This window comes from Gambusia affinis, linkage group LG09, assembly GCF_019740435.1.
Source record: "Gambusia affinis linkage group LG09, SWU_Gaff_1.0, whole genome shotgun sequence".
In the NCBI taxonomy this organism is placed as follows: Eukaryota; Metazoa; Chordata; class Actinopteri; order Cyprinodontiformes; family Poeciliidae; genus Gambusia; species Gambusia affinis.
The window spans coordinates 19667906-19691398 of NC_057876.1; the positions used below are offsets into that span (position 1 = coordinate 19667906).

At 38.1% G+C, this 23493-nt stretch overlaps 3 protein-coding genes across 5 annotated transcripts; 2 read left to right on the forward strand and 1 right to left on the reverse strand.

The window, feature by feature from the left end:
- Positions 1 to 1108: 1108 nt before the first annotated feature.
- Positions 1109 to 4522, reverse strand: LOC122837042. Its single transcript, XM_044127109.1, has 2 exons — positions 4426 to 4522; positions 1109 to 3993 (listed from the first exon to the last, which is right to left on the reverse strand). Exon 2 carries the CDS (start codon positions 3841 to 3843, stop codon positions 1399 to 1401), a length of 2445 nt encoding a protein of 814 aa, XP_043983044.1. The 5' UTR covers positions 3844 to 3993; positions 4426 to 4522; the 3' UTR covers positions 1109 to 1398.
- Positions 4523 to 5123: 601 nt separating this feature from the next.
- gsr (glutathione reductase) lies at positions 5124 to 12673 on the forward strand. 3 transcript variants are annotated; one of them, XM_044127214.1, is made up of 13 exons: positions 5124 to 5412; positions 5791 to 5965; positions 7066 to 7092; positions 7184 to 7272; positions 8111 to 8180; positions 8332 to 8479; positions 8554 to 8608; positions 8684 to 8783; positions 8867 to 9118; positions 10856 to 10967; positions 11047 to 11178; positions 11317 to 11450; positions 11580 to 12673. In XM_044127214.1, exons 1-13 carry the CDS (start codon positions 5366 to 5368, stop codon positions 11727 to 11729), a joined length of 1491 nt encoding a protein of 496 aa, XP_043983149.1. In that variant the 5' UTR covers positions 5124 to 5365; the 3' UTR covers positions 11730 to 12673. The 3 variants fall into 3 exon arrangements, with proteins under 3 accessions (XP_043983149.1, XP_043983148.1, XP_043983151.1); XM_044127213.1 differs by lacking the exon at positions 5124 to 5412 and having other exon boundaries at positions 5670 to 5965; XM_044127216.1 differs by lacking the exon at positions 5124 to 5412 and having other exon boundaries at positions 5824 to 5957.
- A 430-nt stretch (positions 12674 to 13103) lies between these two features.
- On the forward strand, positions 13104 to 23466 carry slc30a9 (solute carrier family 30 member 9). Its single transcript, XM_044127251.1, has 18 exons — positions 13104 to 13227; positions 13630 to 13770; positions 14884 to 15081; positions 15273 to 15314; positions 15425 to 15524; positions 15713 to 15805; positions 15944 to 16026; positions 16516 to 16574; positions 17469 to 17536; positions 18325 to 18483; positions 18996 to 19131; positions 19235 to 19274; positions 19364 to 19435; positions 19673 to 19780; positions 19910 to 20075; positions 20847 to 20976; positions 21992 to 22105; positions 22206 to 23466. Exons 2-18 carry the CDS (start codon positions 13671 to 13673, stop codon positions 22248 to 22250), a joined length of 1713 nt encoding a protein of 570 aa, XP_043983186.1. The 5' UTR covers positions 13104 to 13227; positions 13630 to 13670; the 3' UTR covers positions 22251 to 23466.
- The last annotated feature ends 27 nt before the right edge of the window (positions 23467 to 23493 follow it).

The window sequence follows — 23493 nt, forward strand, 5'->3', positions numbered from 1 at the left end:
GTAGGACAGGATTATATAACCAACAGGTGTCATAGTGCTGCCATAAGAAAAGATTATGCAAGTTAAAACGTTGAGAAAATATATACAACAGGGTTTGGAATACTCAAGAGTAATTACATTTATCATCATCAAGACAGAAAAAGCTTTTTAAAAAATAAACCTGTGGGTCTATTTATTCCTCATACAGTTAATCTGTTTCTCTGTCATACTTTACATCTTTTGCTTGAGATAAGATGGGAAACTTAAAACAGTAAGAGATTTGTTTAGTTCGTGTCCACAAAAATCAAGAGCCTTTATGGTAATTCACACATGGTAAGATAAAGTAATGCACTATGATTGAGACTTTTAACCTGGTAGTTTAGAGGAAAAAAGCAAACTAGTCATTTCCTTCTCTACCACATCTACCTCCATCCTAACTAGTGTTAAGTCTAAATTATTACTTTCCCCTAAAGTCATGAAGGCCTTCAATCACCTCATGTCATCTGGTGATGCCCAAAATGCTACCATCAATGAATGGATGACAGAGTAGTAAACACTTAAGTTATAAAACACAACTATTACACTTCTTGTCACACTTTTCATACGTTTAAGAATACTTCTTAAACGCTTCCACCTGTAACGCCCAGTGATGATTAACTTAACCAAACAAGCATCAAAACGAACGCACAACGGAGTCTACGTCTAAATTTTACTTTTCACACCTTACAGCAGTGGTCTTGTTGAGGCTTTTCATTTGATGGACTTACCAGTGACCTATGACCTTTTGAAAAGCACAGAATATTTTCCAAACACAGAGATTATCATGGAGTGCCTGAATGGTAAAAACATGTCACCTAAAATGTTGACTTTTTGGACAAAATTCACAGACTCTAGTGGTAGCAATTTCAAACATCATCAATGAAAAATAAAAACATTGATTAGATATATTTATAACTTCTCTGTTGATTTGAATATTTGGATTAAGGTTGTTTTGTATTTTATCAATGCTGAATAACAAACGTGAATATTCCACAATATTCTGTGTGAAAGGTAACATGAACTCCTGTAATTCAACCATTTTCATGTTGCTGCATGTCTGTGTCAGATGAACATCACTGATAAAAACTGGTTTTAAGTAAAATACATTTAATAATACTTCAAACGAACGTTCAGGCTTCTTGAACAGTATTTAGAACTCTGTATTAATTGAAGGGATCTACAGTGGCACACAGTCCAATTCCTGGGCATAAAAGCATCAACCAGCATTGCACTTGAATATTCAGAATAACACAATTTACAACATTGGTGTACATATTTTTTGCGTTAAGAAAATAACCGCCTTAATATTTTGCAAGACTTCAAAGATAACACTACTTTTATAATAAATGTACACTCCTGTCCACAGATGGAACACTACATTCAGGGAAAGTCTCTAACAGTACATCCCATCACTTCATAGCTCTGTCCGATCCCTTTGCTTAGCCTCATTTTTAAAATTTGGCACTTTGGAGTCGCGTCAGAGACTCCCATGTCTGAAAAAGAGTCCGCCCTTGTTCTCTGCACACAAGCCCGGGGCTTCGGATGATTAAGCACCACCACCGGCTGGTTCGGACCTGGCCGTTTGACAAGCTGGTCCTCCTTCAGTGGCATGGGGTAGATAACTGTACAGTCATCGAGGCTGCCTGCCGGTAGCTGAGGCTTGTCTCTGGATATTTGAACCTTAAGTCCTTTCTTGCTTTTTTTCCAGATGCCAACCTGAACCCGTTTAAGAGAGATGGTCAAGAACCTGGAGGATTCGGCCACCTTGCCTTTTCCTGCTTGCTGTACTTTATCCACAGAGTTTGCTTTCTCCACAGGTGAAGCAGGCTTAGAATCTTCACATGTGGAAGGCGTTAAATCAGGACTGTGGCTGCATTTGTTAGTGTCTCCTATCTTTGCTCCATTTTCTTCCTTCTTGATGTGAATATTGTTTTGTGTCAATGCTGGTGACTGCAGGCTAACCTCCTTTTTTACTTTCACACCCTCAGTTGACTTCTCTGTGAGTAACACATCACAGGTGAAGACCCCGTTTTTTTCAGCCTGCTGGACGGACCGGCCTGATGCTGGCGCCTTAAGCTTTTCATCTGTGCCGTTTCTGATCTGATCTTGACTTGCGCTCTGTTTTTTATGCATCACTATTCCTCTCAGAGCCATTACCAGAGGTTCAATTGGACCTTGGTTTTCCTCTGGTTGCTCGCTTAATGAAAAAACAGAGGAGATGACTGGAAAGCTCTGAGGCTCTAAGACATCTCCATGTTTTACTATGTTTTTAGATTCAACGTCCTGGATACAGGTCGATATTGTAGGGGTTGTGTGATTAGATAGGACAGGGGTGTTTATTGGTAAGGGTTTCATCAGACTGCTTTTTATTGGAAAATTTTGATTTGCAAGATTGTCTTTATTGACTAGAACAGCAGGAGATCTCACTTTGAAAGCTTGAGAAACAGGAGATCTTAAGGACTTTGAAGCTGGTGTGCTTTGCTGATCCAAGCACACTACATCTACGTCTTCTTTAGAAGCAGAGTTGCTCTTGAGGTGGACTTCCCTAGCTCCCAGCTTCACAGGTGCTGACACTTCTTGAACATCTTTTGTGTCAGACAACCTCCTGGGTGGAATGCTCTTAGAGAGATCCACAGTTGCATTATTCCTCTCAACCACAATCCTCTGAGAAACTTTAGCTGCCACAGTGACAGGATGCAGGCCAGTATTCAACCTGATAGGACCTCTGCCAGACACGACACCTGAAGACGACGAGAGGTGGTTTACAGGTGCCGCTTGCGTAACTCTAATCCCAGTATTTGCATCCCGCATAGGAGTGAGAATGGTTTTGGAAACTTTGTTTGGGATGACCGTGTCACACTCCAGGTTGATAATTTCCGTCGAAGGCCTCTTCAGCACAACCTTCTCTTTAGTTACCACATTCGTTGGATTGTTCGGAGGGTTCACGCCGACGTTTGCCATTGTTTTTATTTCACTTTGCTTCCTGCTGCCTGTGCACATGCTAGCGCTTACTGACCTCATTGTGTTTGGGTGATGTAGTGTGGAAGACAACGGCTTCTCCGGACCAGGGTCTTGGAGAACTGCGGGTTTTGTGTTCTTTATCACAGACTCATTTTCTTGTTGTGAGATGAGCCGCAGTTTCAGTTCCTTAGTCCCATTAACAGTTTTCACCTCAACAAGTTCCACCAAGCAGCCAGCGGGGATGTTCACCTCCTCTGGTAGAGACACTGTAAGGGCCCTATTGGGCTGAATGAGTCCATTTAAATGAGGCAAGCGTTCTGTGTTGCCATTAGTGGTATTGGTTAAGTTTGTGTCCAGTGTTTTTCCCAATTTGGCAGCAGGTGCAGTTGGGGTCGGCACAGCCACTCGGATGACAGGTCGAGGAGGAGGCGGCAGCAACGAATCAGCAGTGGGCGCACTTCTTAAGGCACTGGAGACAGCAATGGGCAAAGCTTTTGTCATGCCAGACTTAGCAGGTCCTTGATTTAGGCTGTTACTATGGAAACGGTCAATGTGCTTCATCATACACCTCTTCCTCATGTAGCCCTGCCCACAGTGGAGACATTTGAATGGATACTTTGACGTGTGCTGCTTCAAGTGCTCGTTCAGCTCCGCCTCACTGAAGGACACGGCGTTGCAATAAAAACAGTAAAACCTCGTCCCATGCTCGATCATGTGCGTCTTGAACGCCACAGGGTCTGTGGATGTAAATCCACATTTCTCACAGTACATCACCTTGGAGGTGCCCAAGAGACGCTCTAGCGCCATGTTTGGATGCACACCATTCACAGATGACGGTATGCTTTGATAGGTCACAGGTTTCATGGTGAACTCCACTGGTCATTTGGTCTCGCCGATAACAACTGAAGTTCTTCACTCCATAAAGTTGATTGATGTTCACCTGACATCCAGGGTTTGGTCCACAGGAAGGTTCACACTAATGCAGTCATGTAGAAATGAGTGGGGAGTCCCTGCCTGTATGGAGCAGATGAAAAAAGAGAGCTTGAACACCTCCAGCACTCATTGAACCTTACAGACACGACTGCCTCTTTGAAGAGGAGGCCCATAAAGCCCCTCCCCCTCACATACAGCTATTGCAGCATTTCTGCAGCTATTTATCCACAAAATTAGAAATCATTACATCCTTACAGTAATCGGGAAGTTAATGAGACTGAAAGCATATATTCCTATTAGCATTCTCTATCTGCACCCAGGAGCTAGCCTGCTTTGAACGTAAGGAAAAGGCCCTCCCTAACAAACAGGAGCTTCTCCCGGACGACGCTCCGATTTCCCCAATGTTTATGTTTTCAAATGAGTCAAGCGTCTAGCATGCCTCTAATTTGACTGTAGTGAAACAGTTTATGGTCTGTCACATAGTTTTAGAGATCGTAAAAGCAGTGAAAATACCTTCGATCGGGGTGAATTTAACGCATTTCACCGCAGCAAATGGATCCCCCCCCGGAGTTAGCTTGTCATTAGCTGTCAAAAGCTAGCCATTGGAAACAATTCCGGAAACAATTTTGTCTTCTTTTCAAATTAAGAGCATGGAATGTTAACTTTATATTTGAAGTTTTTGTCTCAGAAGTGGGAAGCGTTTTATTTGTATTTATTTATGCATTTTTATTGTACTCAGATAAGTGTGGTGATAAATTTCTAATCAAGTAAATGTACAAAGTACGTAAATAAAAATAAAAATATTTTATTTTACGAGATTTAATAGCAAGTAAGTGATCGTCACTATATCTGATTTGATATTTAGAACTCAGGTAGCCAGACAGATAAAAATCTCTGAAAACGTGCAAGTTCTGGTATTTTAAAAAACTAAAATAAAAATTTTACATTTAATCTCCTTTGGGAGTTTTTGAATAACATGTTTTTCAATTGCACCGTGATCTAAAATGTATAACTGAGAAAATTGAATATTTATGGTTGAGATCATAAATGTTTATAAAGTTGACAGAAATCATATTTATTGTGAGTTTAAAGACAAACATTTTAGTGTGTTTGCGGGAAGTGTCTTTTACTTTGACGGTTCTCTTTTGTCTGAATTGTGTCACCTTGACAACAGGCTGACTTGCGCTAGTGCGATTCCTCAAGATTGGCAATTCACAAATCAGCGTAGAATTTACGTAGGGACCTAACTATACGACAGCACAACGTGCTGTTAAGAGGAAGGTTTTACTGTCGGCAGCTTCAACCGAAATTAACGCGAATACACCGTTATCTATGAGGTTGTAAAGATTTATAGAGGCAGACAGTTACCTTACTGTGTGCGGTTTCAGACTTTGACGTTCCCATTGTGACTTTCACTTACATGGATCAAAATCCCTTGTAAACATATGGGAGCATGGGGGTTTTAAAAATTCGCAGGTTACTGTGTGTGTCTTTACGAAGGTAAGTTTAGCTATACGTTTCTGATAGTTTGTAGGCCTGGTTAATGAATATTCAATGGTTTTAGCATATTTCCACGACACCTGTATATTTAATCGAACAGTTGCAGCAGATAATACCTGCTTTGTTATAGTAGCCCCCGTACAGTTGCCCATGTCAGGCTCACCATGTGTATTGTGGAAACTGTTTCTGGGATTTGCACATCATTGTTGCAAGTCACAATGACACAGCAGAGGCTTTCACTTGACCCTCCCATTCTGCCCCTACCTTGTTTCCCTGAAACAGCTTCCTGGTTATGGCAAAATTCTTGAGCAAGCTAGCAGTTATCAAAGCTTCGACTTGGTTCACAGCCCGAAAGCTAATCGTCTCCACTCCTCGCAGACACGAACTTATCCGCCGCAGCATGGCATCGAACCGGGCATCAGCAGCGGAGACGACCCGCTTCGACTTCCTGGTGATCGGCGGCGGGTCTGGAGGTCTGGCTGGGGCTCGGAGAGCGGCGGAACTCGGAGCGAACACCGCAGTGATCGAGAGCCACAAACTCGGAGGTACCTGCGTGAGTAAAAACGAAAACCAAACAAACAAACAAACAAACACACATACACCAGGGTCATTGTGAACTCTCCGGACTCATTTTTGTTGACTGCTGACAATCCAAACACAGCGATTAAGAATGTTACTTGTAATAAGAAGTTATTCTCCTTTCTGTCTTTTTTTTATCTAGCATTCTGGCATGCCGCGTGTCTCTCTAACCCACCATAAAACATGATATCTTAATTAACCTGAGGGAATTTGCTTATATTTTCTGCCATTAAGTAAATTACTATAACAAGTTAACTGTGAGAACTGGAAATGATAGTGTGGAAGCTGTTTTTGTTTCTAAGTAAACAAGTTGAACTATTATTTTGCTGCTTGTTGTTTCTTTTGCTTATTATTTTAAAATCGTAATTACTTAAATAGACTTTTTTCCTCCCTGTTCTTATTCGGTTTATTTTATTTCATCACCCCAATCCAACTGTTTAATTAAAGTTTAATTAATTAACATTAAGGCTCGACTGTAGCAGTGGGTAGAGTAGTCCTTTTTGCAATGTGAAAGTTGTAGGTTTGTCATCATTAGTAAATAGCGTAGCAATTTATTAACTTTAATATTTCATAAGGGATGCCAGTTATTCAGCTATATGTACATTTATTTAAAATTGAAAAAGTCAAAAAGTCCAGACTCCTGCTTTAGATTATTTGTTTACTTTGCTTTTAGGTTTAGAAGTGCATCTGCTAATGTATTTAAAAGCTCTTAAACAACTTACTAATTCTGTAACTAAGAGAGGTTGCATTAATTCTTTTTTTTTTTTGTCTGTTTGTTTTGTATAATTAATGGATGTTACATAGTTTTCGCTATACTTTTTAAAGTGATTTCCACATAGTTGATAGATTCCTTTGTTTGCGGGTTTGGATTTATAGCATAATATAATTCCCTTTTTTCTGTCCAGTTTTGCTTTAAGCCAACACAGAATCCTTGTTCTTTAAACTCTAAAGTACATCATAGTGGAAATAAATTTACATTGCTTAAAGATATTGTCTTTTACATTTCACATACATTTAGAAATTGTCTACTCAGATTGCACTACATTTATATGCTGTGTTTTAATATTTTCCCAGGTCAACGTTGGATGTGTTCCTAAAAAGGTAGTTACTTTCCCTTACTCATGTGATTGGTCATGTTTGGACTAATAGTCCGAAGAATTTTAAATCAGACCATCTTTCTGTGTTTTCACAGGTTATGTGGAATGCAGCAGTTCATGCTGAGTATCTGCACGATCACAGCGATTACGGCTTTGCAACTGAAAAAGTTCATTTCAGTTGGGAGTAAGTTTGACTGTTCTCTCTCTGCATCAACGTTTGTGGTCAGCTGCAATGAGCTCTTTTGAAAGCTTGGAGGGAAGTTCTTGAAAGAAATCAGTGTTCTTTCACAGGCACAATTCCTCCCTCAAATGCTTTTTTTGTTTTTTGTCTCTTTTGCCCACTTCTCTGTTTGAGCAGAGCTTAGTTGAGTCATCATGACTGTTTAAGAAAGGTCTTCTGTATGTAAGGAGTGTTATTATCCGACATGAGCAAACTTAAGGTGTGTTTCCCTCCATATGCTTCCATTTCAACTCCACTGCTGTTTATGTAATTTACATTGAAGAATGGAGAAAAGTAAAAAAAATTGCATGAGAAATATAAATCAGAAATCTATCACTGATTCTTTATTCTCCAACATAAGGAAAGGAAATGGCAACATTTGTGCAAAAATGTAATTGCAACAGGTTCTAAAAGAATTTCATGAACACAAACCTCCATTTGGATTATAAGCTACTGTTCTAGTGCCTTACAATAAAAATCCTTCCTAGCTCTAAGGAAACATGCAACACTAACAGAGGTTTAATAAATTAAACCAGACGTTTTCAGAGAGAATAATATGTACCCCTCATTTGGAACCTGTCACATAACTTCATATCTGACAGGTTCCAGGTCACTTTAAACCATAGTTTTTCTTTTTCCATTTTATCGCTGTAATCAAACCATTTCACACCCCATTTTTTAAAAAAAGGTTAATCAATAGTTTCTGGTGATTTGCACAATTTGCTTTTGTTGTAAAAAAAGGAGTAATTGCAAAGGACTGCTTAGATAAAAATCACTCTAACTTATTTATTTGTGTTTGCAGGACTCTTAAGGCCAAGAGGGACGCTTACGTTTCTCGCCTGAACCAGATTTATCGCAGCAACCTGGACAAAGTAAGTTTACCTTCTGTCAATGTTTAGGCTACAATTTTGTGGCAAGTTAGAATTATTTCATCTGTTGTTTATTTTTTATTTTTTCCCCATAATAAAAAGATGAATAAATGTAACATGGCCTCATGTTGTAGTTCTGTCTGATGTTTTCCAGGCTAAAATTGAAACTATTCAAGGCTACGCCAGGTTCACAGATGACCCTGAGCCCACCGTGGAGGTCAATGGTAGAAAACTGACGGCGCCTCACATCCTCATAGCCACCGGGGGGCAGCCTTCTGTTCAGAGTGATGAAGAAGTTCCAGGTTGGAATAGTGACAAGAACTTATTTTGAAGATGTGGAATTTCACATTTAAACATTTTTGTGTTCTAATTTTAGGTGCAAGTCTTGGCATTACTAGTGATGGCTTTTTTGAACTTGAAACCCTTCCAAAGTAAGGTGTTATATGTTTTAAAGAGATTTTAGGCCTCAATAGTTATCTGTAAATAAAAATCTTTTTTCTTCTTAGGCGCAGTGTGATTGTAGGCGCTGGCTATATTGCTGTAGAAATGGCCGGCATCCTAGCCACCCTGGGGTCCAAAACGTCCCTTGTTATTCGACAAACAGGGGTAAGAAACAGACCAAACTTGTGAAACAATGATGTTTCCTCAATCTATGACCATGCTACAAGTTGTGAATGCTCTCTCTGTAGGTTTTGAGAAACTTTGATGCATTCATAAGCGCAAATTGCACCAAAGAACTCCAAAACAACGGCATCGACCTGTGGAAGAACTCTCAGGTGAAATCTGTGAGCAAGACCGACAAGGGTCTTGAGGTGACGATTGTTACCAAAGACCCAGAGAAGAAGAACGATGAGAAGATCAGCACCATTGAGGAAGTGGAGTGCCTTTTGTGGGCCATAGGAAGGCAGCCCAACACATCTGGGCTGAACATCGGCAGCATGGTAACAATTTACACAAGCAGTGCTGGCCACATTTATAGGCAGCTCTGGTAAAGATTTCAAGAAGGCCTTACTTTTTTTTTTTTTTTTTTTTTGAAAAGTACACACTTTACATAAAGTGCATTTAATTATTGGGGGGAAATATCATGTTAACATATAGGGAGTTGATAGATTAATGAATTAACTTTGTCATCCCTGGTTATCACAAAGTTCTTATGAAACAGCAATGTTTCATAAGAATACAACAGAAGATATATTTCACATATCTTCTTCTTAGTATTTAGTTTAATAAGAACAGAAACAATCACTGAAAAGTGTGCATTGGTAAGTTGAAACTGGGCTTAAAAATGATAAATCAATACTAAATGTGCATTCTACATGCTTTGATCCAGAAGTTTGATTATAGAGGGAAAACAGCTTAATAACCATGCATTCCTTGATCTTAAGGTTTGGTATTTTCTACCAAATGGCAGAAAGTAAGCAAACCATGACAAGAGTGTGTAATTTTATTTAAATACCCTCTGGTTTTTAGTTAGTGCTCTGATAAGGCACTGAGGCATTTCTTCTCTTTAGCATGGGACAAATCTCGACCTTTCTTGTGAATAGGGAAAGTGAATCTTACAACAGTGTTTTATATGGTCTTCAAAAGTGAGATAAGGATCAAACCTATCTCAAATTTGGTGAATAATGATGAGAGGGAATTCTGTGTCGGAGGTCCAAGTTGTCCTATCCATACAGATGATCAGTGCTGATCCAATGGATGATGAAAGTGGAGCATCTGTTACAGTTTTTGCATGCATGTTATCTACATAGCATTGAAATGAAATTCCTTATTGAAGGATGACATGACCAAAATAAATAGAGTGGGTACAAGGAATGACCCCTGTGGAACCCCACTGTGAGTTTGACTTCGTATTGCCAATAGAAACATGGTCTGTTCTGTAAGTGAGATTTAGATTTTGACCAGTTGAGGGCAGTGTCAGTGAGACTCATGGTGTTCTGGTATTGAAGGTTGGATTGTGCATAAGGCACCAGGCTGTGAGTTGCTGTCCCTTTTCTATAAGCTGCCTCATCATTGATTGAATTGAGCCTGACAACAGTGGTATCATCAGCAAACTTAATCACAAGATTACTTCTAAAGCTGACTTAGCATTGGTGTGTCAGCAGTGTGAACAGTAAAGGGCTCAACATAACTCCTTGTGGTGGTTTCTCATGTTGCACTGCCAGCACTTCCTGTCTGTAGTCATGTAGTTTTGTGTTAGTACAGTTTTGCTTTTGACGTGTGTCAAAGTAATGTGGAGCAGGCTGAAAATCCTCTTGTCTTTTGTTTTGAACAAATTAGAAGTTCCTAGAAACTCTAATAAACTATGAAAAGTAAACTTAAAATTAAAATATCCTACAGTTAACAGAGGGACTGGTAGAGGTGTCCATAACTGTACAATTGGTGGTTTGCTTAGAAATTATTTCTATTATTTCTTAATATGGAATTTTTACTTCACTATATAAATAAATGTATTTTCTGCTCTGTAAAGATACAATGTCTAGCTATGTTCCAGTGATCCACATTGTCTCAGTCGCTCCATCACTTTTCATAGCCAGTTTTCTACAAAAAACAGGTCAAATAATTGGATCTATTGGCCAAAGAATTTGGCTAGAAAAAGCATAAATGATTCTTTTTTTATTTACATTTTTTTGTTAAAGATTGCCTCCTGTAAGTGTGCTCTTCCTTTTGTCTACCAGGGTCTGGACACTGATGAAAGAGGCCACATCATCGTGGATGAATTCCAGAACACCTCTCGGCCAGGAATCTATGCTGTTGGGGATGTTTGTGGCAAAGCTCTTCTCACACCTGGTAGGAGACAACAAAAACGACACAAGTTGCTTTGTGGCCAAGTTATTTAAAGCTCACTGTTATTTTACTTGTGGGGCAGTTGCCATTGCTGCAGGCAGAAAGCTTGCCCACAGATTGTTTGAGGGCAAGAAGGACTCCAAGTTGGACTACTCCAGCATCCCCACAGTGGTGTTCAGCCACCCACCCATTGGTACTGTGGGCCTCACAGAAGGTGACTACACCTGTATCCTAAATGATTTCACTTCCAGCATTCTCTATTATCTAATATTTTGGTAAATATCCCAGCATTCCCAGCTTCACTAAGCAAACCAGCATGACAAATGCTTCCTTGTTCATGTTCTTCTCTCAGAGGAGGCTGTTAAATCCCATGGAAAGGAGAATGTAAAGATCTATAAGACGTCTTTCACGCCGATGTATCACGCCATCACGAGCAGGAGGAGCCCATGCATCATGAAGCTGGTGTGTGTGGGCAAGGAGGAGAAGGTACGAATTGTCTGTTTTTGTTGACCACGTTTTGTTTTTTTTATTGCTTTTCAGGCACAAAGTTCTGTTTATTTATTTTTTTTGTTTGGTTGTTTGTGTGTTTTAACTTCAACCATCTCATCTTTGCAGGTGGTTGGACTGCATATGCAGGGCCTTGGCTGTGATGAAATGCTACAGGGATTTGCTGTTGCCATCAAAATGGGTGCGACCAAAGCAGACTTTGACAACACTGTCGCCATCCACCCCACCTCGTCCGAGGAGTTTGTCACAATGCGTTGATGCAGACATTGTCCCCAACCCATTTGTTTCTCTATATGACCAAAAACACCAGAACCAGAATATTCTCTTATCAGAGTGATGACTTGTTTCACAAAATTGATTATAATCTTATATTTTTTGCATTTAAGTGACCTTAATTGTAAACAGTGTTCATATTTTTCACAGATTATATATTTTACCTAAACAACGCTAAATTCAGTTTTGACTCTATTGAATTATGTGGTGAGTCTTGACTACTGATTAAATACTCTGAATACAGTACAATGACGGTGAAAGTAATGAATGTGCAAAGATTGTTGTCAAGAAACCGCCTGAATAACCAAATAATAACACCTCCTTGTGTTTGTGTTTGACTTATTGGTCATTTATGTAATTTATAATAAAGCCACTGCTCCCCTTTGGAGCACCATTTTAATGCAAAGTCAGGATCTGTATCCTTTGTAGTATTCTACAGATGCAATAAACCTGCATATTTCTTTCTTAAGATTATCTTGCCGCTTGGTGACAACACCCTTTTCTATTATTACATTGTTAAGAAGCCCTTCCCTTTTGTATTTACAACTGATTTTGGGTTGGGTAATAACAGAAGCACTCCCTTCATCCTGACCAATGAGCTGTATTAGTGCTTTAACACATTTTTCTTCTGTCAGAATATATGTTAACAGACTTCCTGCAAAAACTTCCTTTTTTTTGTGGTGTGCATATTGCTGAAATCCTGTCAAAAAGTTTGACAGTTTCAGTTAAATATATACAATTACGTAAAGTATAAATGCTATAAAGATATAATATTCATTCCTTTTTTTTTTTTTTTTTTTTTTTTACATATTGCACTGAAGGAGGAGCAACTTCTCATGCAAATATGCTGTAGTTATTCATTAAAGCAGATTGCATTTAACTGAATCTTATATTAAGTTGCATGTAAAATAAACATGACCATGCATGTTCACAAACATCTAATGTTGGAAGACTTAAAAGAAATTAACCCTTTATTGCAGTAGCATAACCTCACACCTGTAATTTTCCGTCCATTTACTCAGTGGGGTAAAAGAAAATCTAATTTTAAGTGTGAAATTATGCTACTACAAAGAAAGTGGGTTTAAAAAGAAGCTTCTTTTTTGCATCGCATTTAAAACTTTCTATACTAGGTAAGCATGATATTGTGACCTTTTCAGGGAACTATCTCCATGTTCTTTAAGTTTATAAAAATATATGCTTATTTTAGATAATGAAAAAGAAGGTCATCCTGTTTTCTGATAGTCGTTTTCCTTTTCTTGTGATACGCAATATGTAAAGTTAATCTGTCTTTAAATTTAATGTCAAAAAATTCAAAATATCGCGACATCAAACTCAATCACTCTCGCGGGATCTGTTCACTGAAATGTCATAGGTCATGTGATTCGATGTTTGTAGTTTTTGTTCCATCGTATGTCTGAAGCGGCGTTACGATCAATTTGTAAAATGGATTCATACTATGCAGAGCAAACTTCAACGTAAAAAGGTATTTCATTTTTAAGACATTATTTTATAAACACACCCGTTGCTCAGTTGCTTGAATTTAGTCTGAAATTTAAATGTTAAAGAGTACCTGTTATTTCCAAGGCTAATGACGTTAGCTGATCATGCTAGTTAGGTATGTAGCTCTTTCCACCGGGTTTGCTTAACGAAGCAGAATAGAGCTAGCTAACAAGCAGAAGCTGTACTTTCTTGTTAAATGAAAAATATTCAGTTTTACCATAACTGTCAGTTTGTTTTTAGCCACGCTAACGTTGCTAACTAATGACACTGTCTGAACCTGAGAGGATATTTCTCAACCTTAATCTGTTTGAAAGGTGGTTGGGTTAAGTTGGCAGGCTGGTAATGCTAACACAACTGTGACTGGGATATCTGTGAATTTACAAAGCACATTCCTGCACTTCAACACCAAGCCCCGCTGCAGAGAGGATGTTCCCCAGCCTGGCCCACAGACCATGGCATGTCTTCTGCAGAGTGTCCCTGCAGCACAGGTCCTCGCTGTCCCAGTGGTCTTGTAGGTTTCCCCGAGGTGAGCTTCTGGATGAGTTGCCTGTTACTGTTATATCTACTTTAAATCTGTTTTTTACTGTCGGGAATAAACAACTGGAGCCTAGCCAGACTTTTTATTGTTATTACTACGTAAACCAACTAATTTCAGATCATTTATGTCACATCTAGGAGACTTCACGATCACTCTTTCTACTTGCTTTATTGTTGTCAGTTGATCTTGAGTCAAGATTTATCCTCCTTGGCAACCAACATGACAACTAATCAGTTCTTTTGTGTTAACCTTTGTCGTATTTCAGATTTTTTTTTTCCTCTCGCATTGTACATGTTTTTAATGAAATTCTAGTTGTTTTTTCTGTCTTACAGGAAAGAAAAAATATAATTTTTAGACATTTGCTTTTGTTGCAGTACTTTACAAAGGGCAGAATGACAAAATGAGTACCAAGACTATTGTGTGTATATTTAAATGATTTAGCAATAGTCAAATTATCCAAACTGTTGTACATATGTTTGGGCAACGTAATATATCACAGTTATGCAGTCATACTTACACTTTGCATGCTGGTACTACACAGTCTCACTTCTCACCTGGCATGTTGTGACAAAAATACTTCCAATGACAGTTGGGAACATTGTTAACAAAGAGAGAAGTGACAAGAATATGGACATTATCACAACTGCATCGTTTTCCAAAATTGTGGTTATTATAAATTTGCATTATTAATTTTGTTGCAATATAATTTTTTTCAGTAAGTTTTGTGTAAATTCTTTAACATAAAAACCGGATATTTTTACAGAGGGTTGTCACAATGTTTAAAACTTCATGTTAGATGTAGTTTGAGCCATATTACATGTTCAGACCAGACTTTGTCTTAGCTCAACCTCTTACCCAAAACCTTCAGAAACTACACCAAAAGCTTATTGTACTTCTTATGATGTCATTGATACAAATATACACAAAGTATAATGAGAGTTTACCTAAGTAGGCTCTTTATACTACATATATATTGTAAAAGACCTGCTGTGGATATCTATACTTAATTGCCTGTCTTTATTTTTTACTGTTGTTGTATTTTTTCATGAAAAGAAAACACACGATTGCATACTATCTTTAATGAGCCACTGTGGTGCACAGGTTGGCAGATTGGAGGCACACACAGCTTTTGGCTCAGCCTTCCTGACTCCCGTGTGGCCTCTTTGGGGCTCACATCGGTGCAGTACTACTCTACCTCTGGTGATCGTAAAGATGGGCCTCCAAAATCTAAATCAACTGATTCCCCTTCAGCAGAGAGAGTGGCAACTGGTGCTGCAAAAGTCACCACTAATTTATCAGGTAAACTTTTCCATATACAAACTGCTTGATTTTATTTATTTTATATATATATATATATATATATATATATATATATATTATATATATATATATATATATATATATATATCTGCCTGATTACATGTTCAAGAATTATGGAAGGTTAAGCTTAATTATTATTTCTATTAATATCTTTACTTCCATAAATAAAGCACTTCAAGGACTGATGAAAGCTGAGGGAATTCAAGTTAAAGGTAAGAGGTCACATTTGTGTCTTCCTGTCAAATTTTGAATAGTTTCCCTTGATAGCCAATTCAGATTGAAATCATTTTGTTATTTCATTGCTCTTTGACTTTGCACACAGTTCGAGCTGTCCTCAAAAAAAGGGAGTATGGAGCCAAATACACTAAGAACAACTTTATCACTGCTGTCAGAGCGATGAATGAGTTCTGTCTCAAACCAAGGTGATTCCTTTGTCTTGTATTTTTACAGAAATATTATAGAAAATGGGAAACTGTTCTATTTCTGTGTGCCACAATAATTGTACAAATTCCTCTGGTGTTAACAATTGAGCATGCTTTTGCAGTTCACTTGAACGGATTTCTGTTAGTCTGTTTCAAATTTTCTTGCCCTACTCTTTTTGTACTTGAAGTGATCTGGAGCAGCTCCGGAAGATCAGAAGGCGCAGCCCCCATGACGACACAGAGGCTTTCACTGTGTTTTTGCGGTCAGACGTGGAGGCCAAGTTAGTGCAAAATTCTTCAGTTGAGCCTCCAAAACATGATACCAAATCTCTTCAAACAAGTCATTTATTAAACCAGCATTCACATGCATATTTCTCTTATGTTGGTTTATGATTATATTCTTTTTTTCTTGCTATCAGAGCATTAGATGTGTGGGGAAGCAGTGAAGCTCTAGACCGAGAGAGGAATCTCAGGAAAGAAGTGGAGAGAGAGTACCAAGAGAGTAGGTTGAACACTTGTGTCTTTGTGAATAAATTAAAAGCACAAAGTTTTCTCTAGTAATAGAGGCTGCATAAAAATACTCAAAATATGTCTATTTTGTAATGTAGGTAGAAAAACAATTCAAAGTCCCAACTGGAAATGTTTTCAATAACTTTTCAGATAGGATTTAAACGTTTGTTGGAATAGTACTTAAATTTTTAGGTAAACTGCCAGAACCATGCCTGTCATAGCCACACTATTACACACAATTTACAGCAGCAAAACTGTCGAAAAAGCAGAAATGATTTAAAAAAAAATTTTAATTGAAGTTCCCATATTAGGCTACATGTTTGAAAAATTGGTAAAAATGTTGTTTTCTCATTTACATCATAAATATTACTAACCAGAACATCTCTCAGCTGGTATAGTTATCTATCCCCTGTTTTGCTTTGGGGTTGTAAAATAAGCTTAACTTTGGCTTTTGTTTGACCCGTTGTCTGTTTATCTGCAGACATTTTTCGGAACCAGCAGCTGATAAAGGAGTACAAAGACTTTTGGGGAAACACTAAGGTAAAAGCTTTTTTTGTCCCACTTTTTTGGGGTATTTTGTTGTGAATTTCCTGACTTCATTCCCAATCTTATTATCTAAATGCTCCAGCCATCCATCTGTGTTTCCATTTGTTTGCTCGACTATTCATTTATCCATCTGTCAACTTGTTTTTCTGTATATCCTTTAATCCATTTTTGTTAATTTTTAATCCATCAATCAGTTGTTTATCTGTCATTTGTTTATCACTTTGTTCATTTGTCATCATATGTTCATCCATCCATCTCTCCCTTTGTTTTTCCATCCATTTGTTTCTCCGTCATGTGTTATGTTTTGTATTTAAAGGCTGGCTTCTGTAGATACATCTGCTGTAAATTCTCATTGAACTGTTGCATTTCTACATTAAAAATGAACCAATGGATTGATACCTTTGAAATGTTGCAACGTGACACTGTACTGTTATTAGTAACTATATTAATATTGATATGGTAATGTGTAACATTAACATTTGTGCCACCGTACCATAGTTAATTACTATTAGTTGTGTTTGAGTGACCTTTGTCCCAATAACTGAGGTCACCAGCATCTTTTACACACAGTGACATTCATGTTGGCCCCTGTCTTTGCTGTATGGTGCTGATGTTATTTCAGTGACTGCTCTGTACCTGGCTGGTATGTGGTGGTATGTTCTACATTCTGCTGGTTTGTTTGGCCGGGGGAGCCATCTAACCTGCTGCCCTTTGAGAGAACAATAGAGACAAAATGACAAAATATTATTTAAAATTTCTAATATTGTTATTATTGATATTGTTGTTATTATAATAGGCATTCTGATTGCTAAAAATAACTATCAGGTATGTCGAGATCATCCCTTGAAAAAAACCATTTGTATTTTTATTATTTTTCTCTTTCTTAAGCCCCGATCCGGCAAGAGGGCGACATTTCTGCAAGGTCCAGGGAAGGTGGTAATGGTGGCCATCTGCATGTAAGTTTTTTCTTTTTGTTGTTTTGTCTTATTTCTATTGTCCTACCAGATTGCCTTGTTTCTGAATTTTGTACAGTTTTTATTGAACATTTGTCTCATATTTACTGAATCGTCTGAGCTGCAGCACACGCAGTGGCAATTTCTGAATTACAGTCTGCAGGGTCACTCAGAATCCTTAGAAAGCATTATGGTAGAATATGGGTGCAGAAGTCTGATGTAAGCAAATGTTTTAAAATGATGCATAAAAAGCCTACCTGTTGTGCTGAAAGTCTCCAGACTTTATTGGGGATTCCTAAGAATATCTATATCCCAAAGTAGCGCTAAGCTTTTATTTTTCTCCTTCCATAATCACAGACTCATTGTTTGAGTATTTTACTAATGAAAATCATATATATAATGTAAATTACAATGAGGCCTTTGTTGTGACTTTGAAAACATTTTTTATGTTAAAGCCCAGACTTTTTGAAAACTTTGTATATAGAATTTAATATTTGTGAAGTGGAAGGAAATTCCTGTTTAATAAGAACAATATATCTGGTTGTTTTTAAACTTGCCATCACATGAGCTTCTGCTGCCTATTAGATCAGTGAGATTGTGTTAGAGGACATGTGGAGTCACATGAAGCACGAGACCTAAAGATTTAACCAGTAAATTCATCAGAGGTCCAGTGATGTGTCAGATTGGTTTCCAAAGCGTTCTTCTACAAAACATGTACATATATGTCATTTAGCAAAATATATGTAAAACTTGAGTGTTTGGCTTCATGAATCTCCATTTTATGTCCTCAGCAATGGCTTGAACTTCTTCTTTAAGCTTCTGGCCTGGGTCTACACCGGATCAGCCAGCATGTTCTCCGAGGCCATCCACTCTCTGGCCGACACCTGCAACCAGGCTCTGCTCGCCCTGGGAATCAGCCAGTCTGTCCGAAACCCAGACGCCATTCACCCGTAAGCAGTACACCTCCCCGAAAACAAACTAAAAAACCTGGTTCCTTATCTGCCATTAAAGAATTTTAAGTTGTCATGTTAATAAAGAACAAATACTTTGTAGGAGTTTTATTCCTTGAATCACTAAGCATGCTCTGTCTGCACCCTAGAAAATATATTCTATTGGAATATTTTCTGAATGAGTGACGGTGAAAAAAAAAAACTTTCACAAGAAGTTAGGAATATTGGACTTTCTGATGAAAATTTGAGCATGTACCTAAAATGCATTATAAACATTACGGATGAGCGTTATTAGACCTTCCCTGAACTTTTTAATGCAGCTGTCCAGCTGCTTGGTGTTTCAGTACTTATTGCAGATCATTAATCTTCAAAATTAATTGGGTCTGAAAATGTGTTGAATTTTGAAATGAGTGATCTGTATGAACTTTGCTTTACAGTCTGTATGTACAGACAGACCTGGTGTTTGTAACTGAGTAGACATTACTAGTCTAAGTCTCGACTCCATGTTTCAGGTACGGCTTTTCAAATATGCGCTACATCGCCTCCCTCATCAGTGGCGTGGGTATTTTTATGATGGGAGCAGGTCTCTCTTGGTACCATGGCATTATGGGATTACTACACCCAGAACCAATTGAGTCTCTGCTCTGGGTGAGTGTCTGCTCTGAATACTAATATTAACTTAATACTAACTTTACTCTGTAAAGTCAGAATTTATAGACTAAAGTAAGCATTTCACATATTAATTTTACAGGCTTACTGTATTTTAGCGGGCTCTCTGGTGTCTGAAGGAGGTTGGTTGCTTTGATAAAATAAAAGATTTTATTATTTTTAGCTGACGTTTTGCAGTTTGAATTGAAACATGTTTGTTTTTCTTTCTCAGCCACCTTACTAGTTGCATTTAATGAGCTAAAGAAGAGTGCCCACAAGCACGGGATGTCTTTCTATGAATATGGTATGCACATTTTGCATTTAATTATGTGACAAAGAGTTTGTTGTTGTGATTTCTGGTCAGTACACACAGAAAATATAGCCAACTATCTTTGTGAAAGAAAGTGAGGTTCTGTCAGATTCCCACAATTATCTAAATCTCTGTGTTACCAAAAGCTGTTATTGGTAAAAACATGATATGAATTATGAGCTGCTGTGTAAAACCTTGTTTTATAAAAATCCTTATGTTTCCTGTGTAAAGTCATGCAGAGTCGAGACCCCAGCACCAACGTGGTGCTATTGGAAGATGCTGCTGCCGTGTTGGGAGTCATCATCGCTTCTAGCTGTATGGGACTCACCTCACTCACAGGTGAACACAAATATGCGATCTCCCAAATTGTGATTTTCATATTGGACATAAAACATCCTCAGGCATTTGGTCATTGTTTGAATTCCTGTTGTTCAAAAAAACTTCAGCATGGAATTGTCCTTGTCCCAGGTAACCCATACTATGACAGTCTGGGCTCCCTCGGCGTGGGAACGTTGCTGGGCGCTGTCTCGGCGTTCCTGATCTACACCAACACCGAGGCCCTGCTGGGCCGCTCCATCCAGCCAGAGCAAGTCCAGAAGCTCACAGAGTTCCTGGAGAACGACCCGGCTGTGAGGTAAGAGCAGAGGTGGGTAGAGTACCCAAAAAGTCGTTCTGAAGTAAGAGTCACACAACTTCTACACATTTTTACTCAAGTAGAAATAAAAAGCAGCCATCTAAGAAGTTAGTCAAATAGAATGGTATTCTGTAAAAAGGTTTCTCAAGTGTTGGAAAAACTGATCATAACATCTGATTTGATTAAAATGTTATAATGATGTCATAAAGCAAATGTAATTAGCTGCTACCCCCCTCTGGTCAAAGACATCAAGCTGTGGTGTGTAATGAGGCTTCAAATATACCACTCTGTTTAGAGGAGTGGACATAAAAGGTACCTTCTGCTCAACTTCATAAAATCACAGTCACCCAGTTTATTACCTCACTCACATGAACCTTAAACCTGCTACCAACTACAGTTTTATTTATATATATATATATACCAAAGGCAAACATTTTTGGCCTAAAAAGTAATAAGAAATACCCTCAGATACTGTATTTCTAGGCAGGTATCTGCTGTATGGTGATGGTTCAGTGAACTGAACTCGGAGAAGTCTTTTGCACTTCGTAACATTAGTTGAATATGTGCAGCATTGCCAGACTTCTTGGAAGGCTTCTGTACAACGCCTGAGCCTCAGTTTGTTTGTTGCTTGTCTTTGCTGTGTGATTCAGCCCTTGTAGCCCTTTGCATTAGGAAGTAAAGGTTATCAGATATTTTCAGCATGTGATTGTGACTTGCGTGGCAGAAATCCTGCATGTACTGAAGTTTTACAGCCATATTTTTTGCACACAGAGCCATCCATGATGTGAAGGCCACAGATATGGGACTGAGTAAAGTGCGCTTCAAGGCTGAAGTTGACTTCGATGGCCGAGTGGTGACACGGTCTTATCTGGAGAAACAAGACATTGACCAAATCCTTAACGTAAGCTTTCTCTTTCTATTTGCAGTAGATAACTTTGTGGTTATTAAAAAAAGATTGTACTTTTTCATATTTTTTCATTTCCTGTTTGACTCAGATTTTGATGGCCTTTCCTTCTGTTAGTAGATAGCTAAACATGTTTGGTAAACATTTATGGTGATTTTTGTCTCCGGCCAGTGGTTGACCAATTGGCTTAACTTGCCTGAATAACTGAGATGTCCATTTTAATAAGTCAAGTTTAAAGTGCTTGTATTCAGATGACAATATCTGAATTTATTGTAAGTAAAATTAGAGGGAAGCTCTTATAAATTTTCAAACAAAAAAAGCCTGAATAATTAGAATGTCAGATGAGACTGAGAGGGGAAAAAACAAAACAAAAATAGACTTCAGTTCAGTCATGAGTTTGAAAGAAGAACCTGTTCCTATAGGACTCAACATAAAAACTAACAATGACTTTAGAACGGCTTGTGTTTAACTGCAACTTTTATTTGAGTTTTTCTGTTTTTAAATCTGATTTGTTTAAACATCATGCTCATGTACAAACCATAATGCAATTTAAAACAGGATGAAATAAAATTAGTTTGGAGGAAAGCTTTTAACACTTTTGTGAAATAAAAAGCACCAAAAATTCAGCAACTTTATTGATTTTAAAAAGCATTTAGGAGGTCATATGTCATTGGCAATATAATCAATTAGTTCCTGGCTGCCCTGGTGCTGGTGATCAGTTTAAGGGATGCTCACATTTTAGGCAGCCATTACTCTTGATAATGGGGGGAAAAAACTTAGTTAACTGTCATTCTTAGTTACCAAGCAAAGATCAGTGATTTTCACTCAACCACCACTTGTCTACCATCGTCCGTCATCTGTCCTAACTAGATAGATGTCTCTGCTAAGATCTGGGACTCTTCAATCTATCTCAAGACTGCCTGATGTCACAATGTTTGCATTGTTTACTGCAGACATCAGGGTGTGAAATGGATTGCTCAGCCATGGCATTGTTTATATTCTGTCTCTTCAGGAAATTCAGCAGGTGAAAACACCTGAAGAGTTGGAGAACTTCATGCTGAAACATGGCGAGAACATCATTGACACGTTGGGAGCTGAGGTGGATCGCCTGGAGAAGGAGCTGAAGGTAGTGAGGGAGAAAGTTGTTGAAGTTGTTTTTTTGTTGATGTGTGCATTAGAAAATATATCACGGGGAGATTTGTAACTGTCTTTATTTTCTTTTGCAGCAACGTAACCCAGAGGTTCGCCACGTAGACTTGGAGATACTATAGTGACTGCTGGGGAAACATCCCACTGCACAAAGAACTTTAGCAGAAGGAATAGAGAAAGCCAAGCCCACCTCCCACTCTGACCATCTCCACCACAGATAAACCTGAAGTCTTACACCTGTTCACTTCCCGGGGCATAAACACTGCATGTTTGATCAGTAATTGTTGGAGATGCTCAGTTCATCAGCAAAGAGCAAGAGTGTCAAACATCTTCTTGAATCTAAACAGACGTCCTTCCAACCAGCCACTGTTTGCTTTGGCTTACATTCCTCAGTGTTTGTGTCTGGATTTTAGCAAGGTCAAAACTGGGAACAGGACCAGTATCAATTACTACGCTTGTTCATTAATCTTACGTGTGAACCACAGTGATAGTGTTTCCTTCACAAGCGCAAAGGAAACTGGAGCTCTGCATATTTAAATAGAACATATTTAAAGACTAGTCATTGTTTTGTTTTTTTATTTAAAGCCTTTTTGAAAATGGCTCAGTGTTGCAGGTTAATGTGAACAAGATAATTTTAATGCTTGAAGAAAAAAATATCTGATTAAATGGGTGTAAAGTTTCTCATCTGATTTCTAGAGAGTGAAAAATGAACCAGAAAGACCAAAAAAATCAGCAGTAATTTATCATGTCTTTGTGACATTTTATTGAAAAACAAAAAGATGGGTGGAGATGAAAATGTGAAGATGACAATTTGATCCCCAGAAATTATTACATAGGTTTCCTTTTTGCTTTAAACTGATCAGCAAGTGAATGTATTGCTCCATAGATGAATCCCTAAGAGGGGGTGGAATCACTTTGCCCCTTTCTTGTCTTTTTCAGCAAAAAGCACAAAACTGCTTCATGTTTTCCAGATTTCATCAAAAGCAAACCTCCCAACAGGTTTCCTGACAACAGTTCATTTCTGTTTCTACAGTAAATTATCAAAAGAATCAATCCCCATCCTAGTATTTCTGCTGATTATTCTTAAAAAAGAAAACAATTCAGCATAAATTCACATTTTTTTTTCTTTTTTAAGTTCTTTGTCAGCACACAGTTGCACCTGCAGCTCAGAAACACCTGCAACAAGCGTCTCTGCTTCAGGAGGTGGGCCATAGTCGTATGGCTCTGTTCATGGACGATGGGTTTATATATATTTTTTTGAAGGTGTCAATAGTTAGATATTTTACTGACATTGCCACTGCTGGAGGACTTAGAATAAATTTGAAATAATTTATTGAATCATGGTGTTTTATTCTGTTACTATTG

What these genes read in the sequence shown, in the direction of transcription:
- LOC122837042 (XM_044127109.1), bottom strand. Translation starts at nt 3,843, where the DNA reads ATGAAACCTGTGACCTATCAAAGCATACCGTCATCTGTGAATGGTGTG.
- gsr (XM_044127213.1), top strand. Translation starts at nt 5,705, where the DNA reads ATGGCAAAATTCTTGAGCAAGCTAGCAGTTATCAAAGCTTCGACTTGG. An exon ending in ATCGCAGCAACCTGGACAAA is followed by an intron (nt 8,181 to 8,331) that starts GTAAGTTTACCT and finishes GATGTTTTCCAG; the next exon opens with GCTAAAATTGAAACTATTCA. An exon ending in GAACTTGAAACCCTTCCAAA is followed by an intron (nt 8,609 to 8,683) that starts GTAAGGTGTTAT and finishes TTTTCTTCTTAG; the next exon opens with GCGCAGTGTGATTGTAGGCG.
- slc30a9 (XM_044127251.1), top strand. Translation starts at nt 13,671, where the DNA reads ATGTTCCCCAGCCTGGCCCACAGACCATGGCATGTCTTCTGCAGAGTG. An exon ending in GTAATGGTGGCCATCTGCAT is followed by an intron (nt 17,537 to 18,324) that starts GTAAGTTTTTTC and finishes TTATGTCCTCAG; the next exon opens with CAATGGCTTGAACTTCTTCT. An exon ending in CAATTGAGTCTCTGCTCTGG is followed by an intron (nt 19,132 to 19,234) that starts GTGAGTGTCTGC and finishes TTAATTTTACAG; the next exon opens with GCTTACTGTATTTTAGCGGG.